The sequence below is a fragment of the Chinchilla lanigera genome, unplaced genomic scaffold, assembly GCF_000276665.1.
Source record: "Chinchilla lanigera isolate Chin_1 unplaced genomic scaffold, ChiLan1.0 scaffold00038, whole genome shotgun sequence".
In the NCBI taxonomy this organism is placed as follows: Eukaryota; Metazoa; Chordata; class Mammalia; order Rodentia; family Chinchillidae; genus Chinchilla; species Chinchilla lanigera.
The window spans coordinates 19,368,333-19,381,947 of record NW_004955439.1 but is presented as its reverse complement, the minus strand read 5'-3'; the positions used below and the strand labels follow the sequence as shown (position 1 = coordinate 19,381,947).

The 13,615-nt window shown below is 38.3% G+C and overlaps 1 protein-coding gene and 1 long non-coding RNA gene across 5 annotated transcripts in view; one reads left to right on the top strand and one right to left on the bottom strand.

Moving 5' to 3' along the window:
• Positions 1-12,213, top strand: part of LOC102007469 — a 42,550-nt gene extending 30,337 nt beyond the window's left edge. Inside the window, exon 4 of the long non-coding RNA XR_001235205.1 lies at positions 12,169-12,213. This is a non-coding gene — a long non-coding RNA (uncharacterized LOC102007469). The remainder of the gene's footprint in view (positions 1-12,168) is intronic.
• Positions 1-13,615, bottom strand: part of Park2 (parkin RBR E3 ubiquitin protein ligase) — a 1,289,129-nt gene that overhangs the window by 571,411 nt on the left and 704,103 nt on the right. For all 4 annotated transcript variants that reach the window (XM_005390686.2, XM_005390687.2, XM_005390688.1 and 1 more), the window contains exon 6: positions 2,876-2,991. In XM_005390686.2, coding sequence (XP_005390743.1) covers positions 2,876-2,991 — 116 coding nt within the window. The remainder of the gene's footprint in view (positions 1-2,875; positions 2,992-13,615) is intronic.

The window sequence follows — 13,615 nt, the reverse complement described above, 5'->3', positions numbered from 1 at the left end:
ATAATTCTGATGTCTTTGTTTTTGTGCTGACTTCCTTGAGAGCCCAGACCCTCTCTGGCTGTATATTAATTTCTATCTAACTATAATACAACTAATAATTTAAAAACTAAGTATTGCTATGAAAATTATTTCTTTTTTTTTTGGTTTTTGGTTTTTCTCCGGTACCAGGAACCGAACTCATGACCTTGCGCTTGCCAGGCAGGTGCTTTGCCGCTGAGCTAAATCCCCAGCCCCTGAAAATTATTTCTTGTATCAAATGTACAAAAACTAAAACTACAAACACAGTTCTAGGAAAGAAGTAGAAAGGAGCCCTGTCAAACTTGAGCATTCACAATCTAAAGATGAGAGAGATAGAAAGAAGGAGAGAGAAAGATTTGGCATTATGCATTATGAATATTAAAAAAGTCCGTCACCACAGACCTATTTCTGTTCCTATAACCGTGTGCTTAGAATCAAGGCATAGAGTCATGATTTCTGTGAAAGTATATGGGTTTCATTCTTACTTACCTTTTTTAAGCAAAAAGTAACCTACATGATCAACCATAGGGAAATAGAGTTCCCCCATATGATAAAACTTAGGTACCTAGTTTTAAAATTGCTTTCACGACATATTTCATGGCAGATAAATGCTACCATGTCACATTAAATGTAATGGACCACATACAAATCATATATATGCTATAATTTCAAACTGTATGCATATAAACGCATACAAATATTTAGGTAAATATTTCCAGTTTTAAAAACTGGAAAAACATTAAACCAAAATCATCTTAGTGCTAGGATTAAAATAATTTCTAGCATGTTTTGTAGTTTATTGTGAGTGACTTTTATATTAAATAAAGCATTATTGAGGATGGTGACCTCATAATGATCACCAAAGTACAGCATATAGTACCAGAATGTACTCTTGCAATCTTTCATGACACTCTTATCCACAAATCTGTCAAAGAAAGAAGAGTCTCTTCCTCATTCCTACCTATGGGGCATTTCTCTGCTTCCTTATACGATAAGGGGCTTTATTCCTTCAAATGGCTGGTTATATACACACAAACTTTAAGTGAATACAGTGTAGTTTCTATTTATAACATCACCCAAATTAAAAATATGAAAAATCTTATTGCAACAATAGTATTTTTCCAGCAATTATCTCCTTGTGTACCTGAGACACAGTTCATTTCCTTCAAAAGATGTTGCCAGTTATTAATATAGAAGTGGCAGCTTAGCAGCAGGAAACAGGAGGGTAGTGCTCACAGTCAGATAATGTGATGATCACTACATATTTTAACGTCACGTTTATTGTGTTAATGAAGCTTTTAAAACACAGGTTGGCAGGCCCCACTCTAACTTACAGAAAAATGTTTTGAATTTTTTTTTTTAAACTGGAAAGTGGTTTTAATTACCTATTGCTATCAGGGCACATGACCTCTCATTTTAGCACTTCTCAGTTCCTTTCCTGAAACACCAGAAGCACCATCATAGCTACTCTTCTTGCATTTTGAAAGCATTAGCCACATGTAGCCATTTACCATGCCAAGGAAGTTGAAATGCTGTGCTTTTAGCCAATATTATACTACTTGCTGGCACAGTAGTGACTAAACATGCAGTAAAGGGAAAAGTATGTCTCATTTTTTTCCTTCTTAAAAACAGAATTGTTTGATAGATGTTATTAAGGTTTTAGGCATCTTTCTCTCTTTTTTTTTTTTTTCCGGTACCGGGAATCAAACTCATGACCTCGTGCTTGCCAGGCAGGTGCTGTGCCTCTGAGCTAAATCCCCAGCCCCTAGGCATGTTTCTGTCAATGTTTTAATTTAAAGGTAGTAAAGAATAGAAATATTAGGGCTGGGGATTTAGCTCAGTGGCACAGTGCCTGCCTGGCAAGTGCGAGGTTGTGAGTTTGATTTCCGGTACTGGAAAAAAATAAAAAAACAAAAAAGAACAGAAGTATCATGTTAGGAGTATTGATACCTGTTAACCATGAAATCACAGAGTATAAAGTAACTTCCAAATGCCATCTAGTCCAGACCCAGAGGTCAGTGAGGGTATATACCTATGTGTGCTTAAAAATATGAATAAATTCTGACTCCATTCAGTAATCCATTTTAGCACTCTACTAAAAAATTCTTCCTGTAATCATAGCTAATTCCCCACTATTACAATATGGAACTATTTGCCAACCTCAGAGAATATGTACAAAAGTTAATTCTTTTATTCTGTACATCTAAAAACTATAGAATAAGAAATTCTACTATCAGCTTTTTTACTTTGCAAACTGAAGAGACTTCAACTTTGACCTTGGCCCCTAAGCTGTAATTCAAGTCTAGTCTTTTTTTTTTCTCTTTTTTCTAATGTACCACCTCCACATTTTCTTTCTTTACTTGTATTCACTGGAATTAGAAATAAGTGAATCTACAATTAGTTGTGATTCGCTTTGGATATATGAATGTATGTGATGCCTCCATGTTAAAGGAGACAAATATGTAGAAGAACTCAAGTGTATGGAAAAGATATTTGAAGAATAAAATATATGAGCTATAAATTGTTATTTCATTCTTAATGTCAGCATCATATTTTAAATTTATTTTAGAATTTACTGATGTGATTAAGTTTCTATTTTATGCTCTAAAAGATGAATTTACATCTTAAGATTAACTGTTATACTACTTTTAGGTATGTCATTTCACTTGTCCTGGGTTCCTCTTTGACTATTGATTGAACTGAGTGACTGACTTCTTCAATAGTTTCATCTCATTGAAACACACTCGGAATGGGTGGACAGCATTGAAACAGGCTGGGAAGAGGTCACAAGTACTGTCCAAAAGGGGAGGGTGCTGGGAAGGCACAGTACTGAGGGGAGACTGTCTGGGAGCCTTACCTGATGTCTGTGCACGTGATACAAGTGATGCTGCGGCTGTTGGTTGTTATTAGGTTCAAAGCCACTGATGTGTCCTGATCTGAGGTTGGGTGTGCTCCACACTTAAAGAAAAATTCCTGGAAGAATGAGAAACATAATCAGACCATGGATCCCAGGAGGCTATATTTACTTATCTAGATATACTGACAGTAAGTGATCTCTGTAGAAGAGAAGAAATCAACCATTAGTTGTGAACTAGGAATAAATCAGCCTCATATCTTTACAGGCAAAGAACGCACTTGGCTAGTCAACAATCCCCCCTTATAAAGAAGGTGCTAAGTGAGTTGTTTTCACTGCAATGAACTGTGACCACAGAAAACACTCTGTGCCCCTCCTTTGTCCATGCCCCTGGAGAGTAAGTGAGTCCGGAAGAAAAAGAGGAGGTAGATGCGGGAGAAAGCCTAAAGCAACATCTCCAGTGTGAGCAAGGGTGACCCTGGGGCCTGAAATGACTTGTCCACAGTTACACAATCAGAAGTGAAGCCCAGAAGTACCCCATGAGTCCTGAAGGGTAATTCAAGGCTTTCTATACAGTCAATCCTTTAGCAGCAACAATGCAGTACGCAGAAAGCATCTCGAGAGCTTTGTATGAGTATAGACACATGAACGCAGGGACTTTGGGCAGGGATATCTTCATAGAACACTTGGCTTTCTCCTACATAATTTAGAGCCAGCACTTTCTGCCTTATCCAGCATCCCAGAATTCCCTGGGAGGCCTGTCTGCCTGGCCGCTATGCCAGACAAATGGAAATATTCCAGCACCTCTCTGCTTTTTATTTATTCCTCAACCACATACTGACTGTGTTACGAGAAGCAGAAGAACCTTGCATACTACATTATCTCCTAACTAGGTTTCAGTATAACTACCCGGAATGTGCAGAGTATTTTCCCTCTGTGCTGCAGATGTGTGTTGGCAAACTTCTGTGGAAAGCTCTAGATGTGAATATTAGATGTTTTTGGTGTGTGCATTATACAGTCTTTGTTGCTGTATCAATTGGACACCGGAGCCCAAAGACAGCCATAAAGGCATGACTGCATTCTAACGAAATTTTATTTTTAATATGTGTGGCAAGTTAGTTTGGCTGCAAAACATAGGCTAAGTCATCCTCAAAAATTGGTAGAGTGCTTTACTTATATTTAAATTCTAACAGTCCTGGCATAAGATACACATGCGTTGTATTTTCTTAAATGAATATTTATACTTGTTTAACCAATGTCATTGCTGACAGCACCACTGGACTTGCTGTCTCCTCAGCTAGCCCCATCTTCCTCTGATATGCTGGTCACACAGCTATGCGTCCCTGACTCCTGGGGCACCTAGGAATCACGTGGGGTGTGGTGGGTGGGGTGCAGAGTTTCTTAAACTAGAAATTGCTGGACCCATTTTCTGGTTTCCTAAATTCTGGGTTAAGGTCAAGGATTTGCATTTCTAACAAGGTGCCAGGTGATGCTCTAGGAACTGCACAGCAGAACCACAGAGTCACACCAACAGAGGTGGAAAGTAGGCACTACTTGCTCTCTTACAGGCCTATAGCTGCACAGACCTTGCTTACTGCCCCTGAAAACAATGCCATACCCCAGGCAGATACAGTACTTCAAAAATCTGGAGGGTGCTGTGTTACAGTGCTATGTCTTAAAGCCAGGTATTTGCAGGCCTTGCTGTTCTTCACTCCCTATCTCTAAACCAACCACAGATGGTGTAACTACTGTTTCATTGGAACCTATCCTACCCGGGAAGTATACTGGCTGACCCTCTTACCTGCAGTCTTCAGCCCAAGTGTTTTTCTAATCTTTCTAGAACAGATGGAGCACCATTTGTTTAACAAATGTGCTGGAACCCAGGTTCAGGCATATTCATGGATCCGTGCCTGTAAGTAAGCCCAAGCTCTTCCTTATAGCAGCATGGAGATCCCACTGGTTTTGCTTTCTTTATTTTTTCCTTAAATCTGGGATGCTATTCCTTTACTCAATCTTTTGAAATGGTACAAATCTTTCAAAGGCTAATTTAAGGATATTGAGAAAAAGATTAATATAGTTCCTGCCTATCCAAACAAGTTTGGAGGACATGACCAAATCTTAGGATACACATCAAATTAGCTTACAACAGTTGCTTTCTGCAGACATGAAAAAAACTTCATTCATAATATAAGTAATTCCTTCAAAAGAGCTGATTTGGCTGAACCACTGGGGAGGTACAGGTGCATAGAAAGTATTTATATTTTTTCTTAGCTTGCAGGGAATTATGGGAAGACATTCAGTCAAAAAATCACAAATTGCTCTGACACTAGATAAAATTCAGCCAGATAGAAGTCAGAATCCTTTTTACTGGGAATGGAAGCTTATAGCTAGTGGTAGAAGAAGCTATAGACATTTGGTAAATTCTAGTAATTTTATGGTGTGATAAAACTAAAACACAAAATACCAACTCTACATATTAACTATGTATGCCCCATCAGTGAATTTCAGTTCTTTATCTGCCATTTTTAAGAAAGGAGGTTTCTCTATCGTATTAGAGTAACTTGTGGCAACACTGAAGAATCCAAGCCTTTGCCCAGCTTGCCTGTTAGTTAGTTCACTATATTCGCATGGATGTGGCAAAGGATGAGGGACTTGTATTGGAGACAAACGACTGCATAATATAGCTCAGGCAAAGAGACACACTAGCATCATGACATACCAGTCCCTGTGACATCCACGGAGGACAGGGTGGGCTAAGCTCAGTGCTACATGTGAAGTGGTTTGGTGTCATGACTGAGGACCTTTACAAAGAGCTCTTTACAGAAAGCTATAAGCAAGTCCTCCTTTTGTTCTGAAGAGAGATTTTGTCTTTACGATACTGGATAATAAACAAGTGAGCCTTTTGTTCTGGATAAACATTGTTTTTCTCCTCCAAGGTCATTAGCTTTTCCTTAAAAAGATGGATCTAGAACAAAAACTAGTTAGTGTCTCCCTCATGAGACAAGCAGAAATACAAGTGGCTAATGGAGAACTGTTTCTCTATAGTAAAAATGTCTTTTCTAAGAGGTTAACTAGTAGAGTGGTTCAGTCATTGCCCTTCCTGTACAATCAGTGGGCTAAGATTTTCCAAGCTTCTTTTGACTTTGCTGATCTATATTCAAAACTAAACACAACCAGGGCTGGCAATGTAGTTCAGTGGTAGAGCGCTTGCCTAGCATGTTTGAAAGCCTACTAAAACAAAACAAAACAAAATAAAACTGAGAAAAAAAAACCCAAAACCTCAGAAGTTGGAAGAGATGTTAGAGGCTTTATTCAACCTTGGGCATCTCAGAGAGCTTGCTAACAGAAGAGTGTCATCTCACAGGAAACTTAGGATCTTTTGGAACTGTGAATTCAATTTTTCTTTGTTTTCTTCTCTTGATTGTTCAGGTTAAAAACATCAAGAAAGTCAAAGCCAGGAAAATCTTCAGCTAGAGTCTAAGGAGGAGCGGATCCACTGTGAGGCCCTGGTAGCAGGGGCATGGCCACTAGCCCAGGAAAATCTAACGCTGAGCTGAGGGGCTGCTGGGAGGCCTCAGGGCCTTACTGTGCAATGTGGCATGGTGTCTGGTTCCAGCAGGTGTCAATGGTGGGATAGCAACAATGCTACTGGGTCACTAGGGAAGCAATGCCCTGTAAGCATAGTAGGAGAATGCCTTGGTGCATTAGTGAGGCCCATACAGTGTCCCTGGATTTGGGGAAATAAACAGTCTCAGAGTGACCCTGCCCATCTCTTAAAAATACCAGCTCACAGATAAATCACTATAAAAAAGAAAAAAATAATCCTGTAAATTTAAATAAATCCTTCTATATAAGTAGGACCTTTAGTTCCCACTGGTTGGTTTATTAAATGTGGATCCATCTACTCACTTCTAGAAAGACTCCATTAGTCACAGAGATAACAATCTATGACAGTAACTAGTTTGGCTTTCATATGATAGCTTAAATTATTTTTAAAAACCTGAAAAAAACAAGGCATTGAAAATCTACTTGGCTTTATATTGTAACACTGTTAAATATATGTGTTTTCCACTTTGGTAATATTAAATAAAAAAATCTAAAATCCAACAAAGTTGTATTCCTTAGATCACTACATATGTGCTCACACATTTATCACTTCCTTGTATGAGTTCTGCTATCCCCGAGTTTTGTATTTGTCATCGCTTGCCTGGTCTTCCATTCCAGATCACAGAGGCCTAGTCCTATGGCCAAGTCGTAGCCACACAAATCAGAGAGATCTGGCTGCGCTGTCCTCACTTTGCCACATCCATGAGAATATAGTGAACTAACTAACAGGCAAGCTGGGCAAAGGCTTGGATTCTTCAGAGCGGCCACTCTCCTCCCTCCCCCTCAGCACAACATGTAAGTAGTGTCCCCCACTACAAAGGGGGTGCAGAATGGAATGGAAATGAACACATGAATCAGCAACGTCTGAAAGTCAGATCAGTACCAGGAACCCAAACATGTAAAAGGATGAACCTACAGGATCAGATGCTAATCAGCAATACTAAATTCCAAATTACTGTGCACTAGGCAACAATGGCTAGAAGCCCTGCTCGTCCCAGTCCAGTCCAGTCTAGTCAGTTCCTCAACAAGATGGGCCTGAAACTTCTAACAGGTTTACTGAACATTCTGAAGTAAAATAATTTCATGTATACTGTTTAATAATTGCTTTCATGTAAAATGTTGCATTTGTCTTTACAAAGTGTGAAATATCACTTCAAATGCAAAATCACTTACAGTTAATATCCACAAAAATATAAACATCTTGTTTTGGATAAGAGAGTCACTCAATTTTCACTAGGATGATTGTAACAGACATATTATCTTAAATAATATTAATAATAAAAATAAATTAATAAAAATAATATTAATATTATCATTCATTCACTCATTTTCTTTCTGCAGTGCTGAGGCTGGAACCCAGGGCCTTCTGCATGATAGGCTAACGCTCTACTGCTGGGGAAACATTACTAATGTTAATATTAAAGTTTTAATGATTTCAGTTAAAAACATGCCAAATAAAACACAGCTACCATTCTCTGCATCTTATGTGAGAGAAGCCTTTCGGATCACTGTGCCATTCCTTGACTTGTTCATCCTGCAGTCTCAGCCCTCATTCCCAAAGGTCAGGCTCCCTGGCAGTGTACAAATGCTGTAAATCACCATATCAATTTTGACATAGCCATGTGACTTGTTAGATTGTAGAATACTTGAAGACGCTGCTAATTTAGCAATGTCAGTTTTAAAATTAGGTTACACATATTTTAACAAATCAAATCTAAAAAATTAATGAGTTTGTTATCAAGTCCAATACTGTTTGTTTTCTCTTAATAAGGTGTGAACAAAACCTCTAGTTGATGCGCTGAATTTATTTGAGGAAAGAAAATCAATCTACTCCCACCAAAACCAAAACCATGTCAAACCTTTTTGAGAAAGGCTGTCAGGTGCTGCCTGTCTGCAGTACATCCATAACCAAGGCCATTAGGAGGACTATGGAGGACTCCTCCATCATGTCTCTCTGTGGGTTAACAGTAAATACACACAGGATATGTTTGCACACAGCATACCCACACACCTACACACTTGAAGACAGGTACACAGGCTCCAAGTGAAACCATTCTAAACCCAGAGAGAGTCTTAGACATGTGTATCCATCACAGGGCTCTATAATTTCATTACTATCTCAGGCCTAATAGCATGGGCATCTTTACATCAATATAGTTACTGTTAAATTTCTAATGAATTTTTAAATTTTATCCTTATTACCAAAGTTAAAAGTATAAGCCAGATCTAGTCCCTCAGACAATGTTTAGTAGATAATAAAAATGAAATTCTGTATTTCAAAAAGCTCTGACAACCCAAAGTTTCTTCATTTGTGATGTTAGGGATTGGACCCAAGGCCTCTACACAAAATGACATCCCCAGCTGTTTGAGACAGGGTCTCTCTAAATTGCTACATTATCCAGGCAGGGCTCATGCTTGCCCTACTCTTGTCTCAGCTTCCCAGTGTGCTGGGACTACAGGTCTGCATCACCACACTTGACTCCACTGTTTTTCTCTCAAAAATTAGCACTAAATTTCATCTATGGCAAAGCCTGAAGTGAACTGGCATAACATTATTTTAAGCTGGTATTTAATTCACTTACTGTGAATTTTCACATTTTAATTGCAAATTAATATTTTTTAAAAAGTGACAGAATATAGACATGTTTATTGATATTTTAGGGTTAAGTCATATAAACTATATAATCTTCCTAAACTCTAAGAATTTCTAAATTCAAAATACTTCTCAGCCTCCAGAGTAGCCTGATTCTGAAATATAAATTGTCTAAAATTATCACTAACCTAGTAGGATGATCCTGAGAATGCTAAATACAATTGTCTATATTAATAACTAAATGCTACTTCTAATTCAGTTAAAAAAAAAAAAAAAGGACAAAGGCAAAGAACTGGGGGTTCAGAAACTCACAGGGATTAGGGACAGAGGGAGGGGCAGTGGTGGGCACCTGTAATTCCTCATACACATTACAATGGATCCTGTCCCGTCATCCTCCTGCCAGGGCTTTTACAGCCTGGACATGTGTTCTTTAATGTGACTCTTCTTTGTCTGTCTTTTTTTCTAATGAAAAAAAAGAGGACAGCGAAGAATATGTTTCATTACTATTTCTTTCTTACCAGTTTTGACAGACATCTTTTCAAAGCAGATTTTTGGTTGTGCAACTTACTAGTGCCTAGAGCCACTTCTGGGGCTATTTTTCAGATAATATTTTAGCCTGAGAAACAAGGGTTTTCCTTTTCTTTATATGTTTAGAGAAAGCCCTTGCTTTAGCAGTTGTCCCCCAGATAATATCCCACTAGGGAATTTTCAGAGCAAATGCTTTGACTATAGTTGTTGGTATTTATTTATCTCTTCATAATTATCTTGCTCTTAGCAGTCATAAAAAGTCCTTGACTCCAAATTTTCTGGAACTAAGAGACATCATCACAGCTGTGTATTCTCTATCAAGCATGAGCTCCCTGGAGGAGAGATCCCCAGTGGCCAAAGGCGACTTTTCCTGATGTTTAACTCATTGAAACTGCTGCAGTTTGGATACTGAACATCTGCCAAAGACCCACATGTTAAAGACATGGTCCCTAGGGAGCACTGTTGGCAGCAGAACCTTCAGGAGGCAGAGCCTGGTGGGAGGTCTTTAGGTTATTGGTGGCAGACACTTCAAGGGGATTGTGGGAGCCCAGCCCTTTCTTCTTCCTGGTGCTGAAGTGTGCAGGTTCTGCCATGTGCACCCCACCACTGCCTCTGGCATCTGTAGAACTGATGTGTTACCCCATCATAGAATGGAATATCTATAATCATAAGCCAAAACAAATATTTTCTCTTTATAAGTTTCTTATCTCTGATATTATGTCTTACTGATGAAAGTTGATTTACACACCAGGGAATTACTGGTCATTCCAGGAGAATATAGATCAAAATGATGTATAGTACAATAGTCATTTTTCTTCTCCAGGGTCTGACATTCAAGAGACTAGTTAGTTGCTCTGGGGTGGTACCAGTTTCCTGGATTTCCATCACTCTTCCAAAAATATTTGGGAATGGTTACTTCTGTCTAACCCTCAATTTAACAGCAATTACTGAAGTGATGCTGAATGCTTGGTATATAAATTGTGCATATCTCTTCTCTTTCAATTTTATAACCTAGCCAGACTATAAAAGATAGTAGTCATTATTCCTGCTGTTCTTTATTTTCTTTAGAACCTAAAGGTTTCATATGCTGTCATAATGTGATAGCTTGAAAGAACACAACAGCATCCATAACATTTGCTAGTTTCATGTTTAGGCAATGCTTTCCAGCTTTTGCTTCAGATAAATAAAATAAGATGTTAAAATATTTTGTTGTTAAAACACAGGATTTCCTTTTGTATTTCCTTCTTTCACCAGTGATTTTCTATTTCATTACAGAATTTGACATCCAAGAGAGGGTATATAAACAAATATCTGTGAGCTGGTAATAATTTGCAAAAACTGAGGAGACAGGTCATAATTTTGAAAATTTACTGTGACTCACAATCCCTAGATGAGTTTTTCTGTTCCTAGCATTTTCCAGGCAATCTTTAGAAGTTGGCAGTTATTTCATATTTATTTCTGAATGTGCAAAAAAGGCACCCCATTCTAATCAACAGGAGCAAACAATGCTAGAGCTGTTTCATGAAATCATATTCTTGGCTAATTATCTTCCAGACCAGGCATACTGGCTGTGAGCATGGCCCCTGAAGCCTTCTGTCCTTCGTTTCACCATCCTCCCTATACAGCAGGCTCCTCCAAGCCCACCATGAAGACCCTCCTCCTGGTTCTTAAAAGTGTTGTACTCTTTTCCCCTGGGCCTTCATCCTCCAGTTTTCCCTGAGCTATATCTACTGTGCTCCTCCACTTGCTCCCCTCATTTAGACTTTCCAATTACCCAGTATTGCTCAGGCTTGCCCTTCAAAAGCCCCTCAGAGACTCCTGCCCTGGGGATCTTCCCTAGTTCTGAAGGGCTGGGAAAGAGACCATTTCATGTCAGTGCCTGAGGCTCTTGCTGTAGAGGGTTACCAACATCCATGGGACTCACAGGAGCAAAGGATTGCAGGACATCTCTTCCCAGGTCTGGCATATAGTCTACAGGTATCCAAGAGAGGCAGGAGGAAGCTTTCTTGACCTGGTGTGTAGAGTGAAAAAGGAAGGCTCTGAAGAACTCTCTGGGCCACAGGGTAGGGCACTGAGGAGCGTGGCTGCCGGGAATCCCCGGACACGGACATCCCTTCCTGGGATTCAGAGGCTCTCTCCGCTCTTTCTCTGACCTGCTCGTTCCTCCTTGCTTCTATTGTTTCTGTTGTGCTGTTGCATCCACTGTGCTGCTAATTTGGAAAACAGCCCTTGTTCCCTGGACAAAGGGGTAGCAGAATGATGCTGTCACTTTTCTGTCCTAGCCAGAGGCTGAGGGACACAGCAACTACCACTTTAGAGTGTCCAGTCTGGGCACAGAAAGTGTAGGAGAAACACACCTTTTGGTAGCAATAATTCACAAAAATGATAATATAACTTGTTTTTTGCTACAAGCAAAAAGAAATATTGAGCAATAAAAAAAATAACTCTAGCTTTAAAACATTTTAAATGACTTTAGACTTGGAGTCTAAATTTTTTTCCTACAAAAATCCTTGTGTCTTTGGCAAGTAGAGTTTAAAGCTTCTTTTTATTCTTGTTTTCTTTATTGCAGGCAGTACATGCTACCATAAACTCTCCACTAGAGACAAAACTGGGCAAAGGCAAGTGCTTTATATAGTGTGTTTCTCACATTCTCTATGGTTACTTTATTTCTTTATTAGAAAGGATAGTAAAGCGTAATTTGAAAATTTACCTATATATACATTCAGGAAAACTAGATGGATAAAAGAAACAAATGATACAAAGAGTGGCTTTTTAAAAACATAATATCAGTATAATCAATTACAAGTGAAAAAATTAAAAATTCAATGGACCATTCTATTTATGATATATATGATGAGACATAGATCTATTTATGAGATATGTATTTCATAAATAGAATGGCTGGTTGAATATATGTAGTTTTTTCCCATTGACTCATTTTCAGAGTCAGATTGACTAAACACTCTCTAACCTTTGTAACAAAATAAATGAGAGAAGCATCAAAACTTTTGCCATTCAAAGAATTTATTTCTCTTACATTATTTGAGAAATGCATGTCCTCCTATAGATACAAAGGTGGACAGTCTCAGCCCATAGAGAATATAGGCTCCAGGAGAAAAATTCAAAAACAAAATAAGGGGTGGCCAGGAAAGGAGTTGAGTGTCTCTTCTTCTTTAGCAATTTTTCCATTATAAAGCTTAAACAGTTCTCAGAGATGGCATCTAAGTGACCAGGTTGTACAAGAGGACCGTCTCCTGGTCAGACAGACATGTGTTCATGCTGGAAAGACCCAGGGGAGGGAAACTGTGAGGTTCCTTCTAGTGCAGGCACCTCGGGGAGAAGTTAGACCTTCCTGTCAGGATAGCTTTTTTCTCAGCAGAAAGAGAGTTCTTAAGGAAAATAACAAAGATACAATAAAGTATGTCAATCAGTTTAAGATGTACTTTGAGAATACAATTTAAGAATTTTTAAATCTAGAAAAGCAAATAAATAAACAATAACAAATTAATACAAGAGTGAGGACATCAGTATGTAGCTGAGAGAAGAAGAATCAAAGAACTAACAGAAAATATCTCGAAGTAAAAGCATGGGTATTGCTAAGCCATCCCTGAAAGCAGAAATCATAGACTAAGACAAAGCAACTCCCTAATTCATATGAATTATATATACAGATATATATAATTCACATTTTTAAATGTATACTTTTAGTTTAAAAAGGCAATAAAGTATGAGAAAGGCAAATGATATACCAATTTATTCATGAGTACTGATACATAAATTCAAAATAAATTATTGACAAGTTAATTCCAGTGTTGTATTAAAATGAGAACATGCTCTGGATATACTCTGAAGATTTGATTACTTATTTAAGGGATATTTATGACCATGTTATCTCTGGCACGTAATCTAGGTGATAACGATACAAAATAAAAACAAACATAGTGCACACATCCTAAGATGGAAAGACAGTGAACAAACAAACAAATAAACAAAACAAATATATGATATATGTCCAG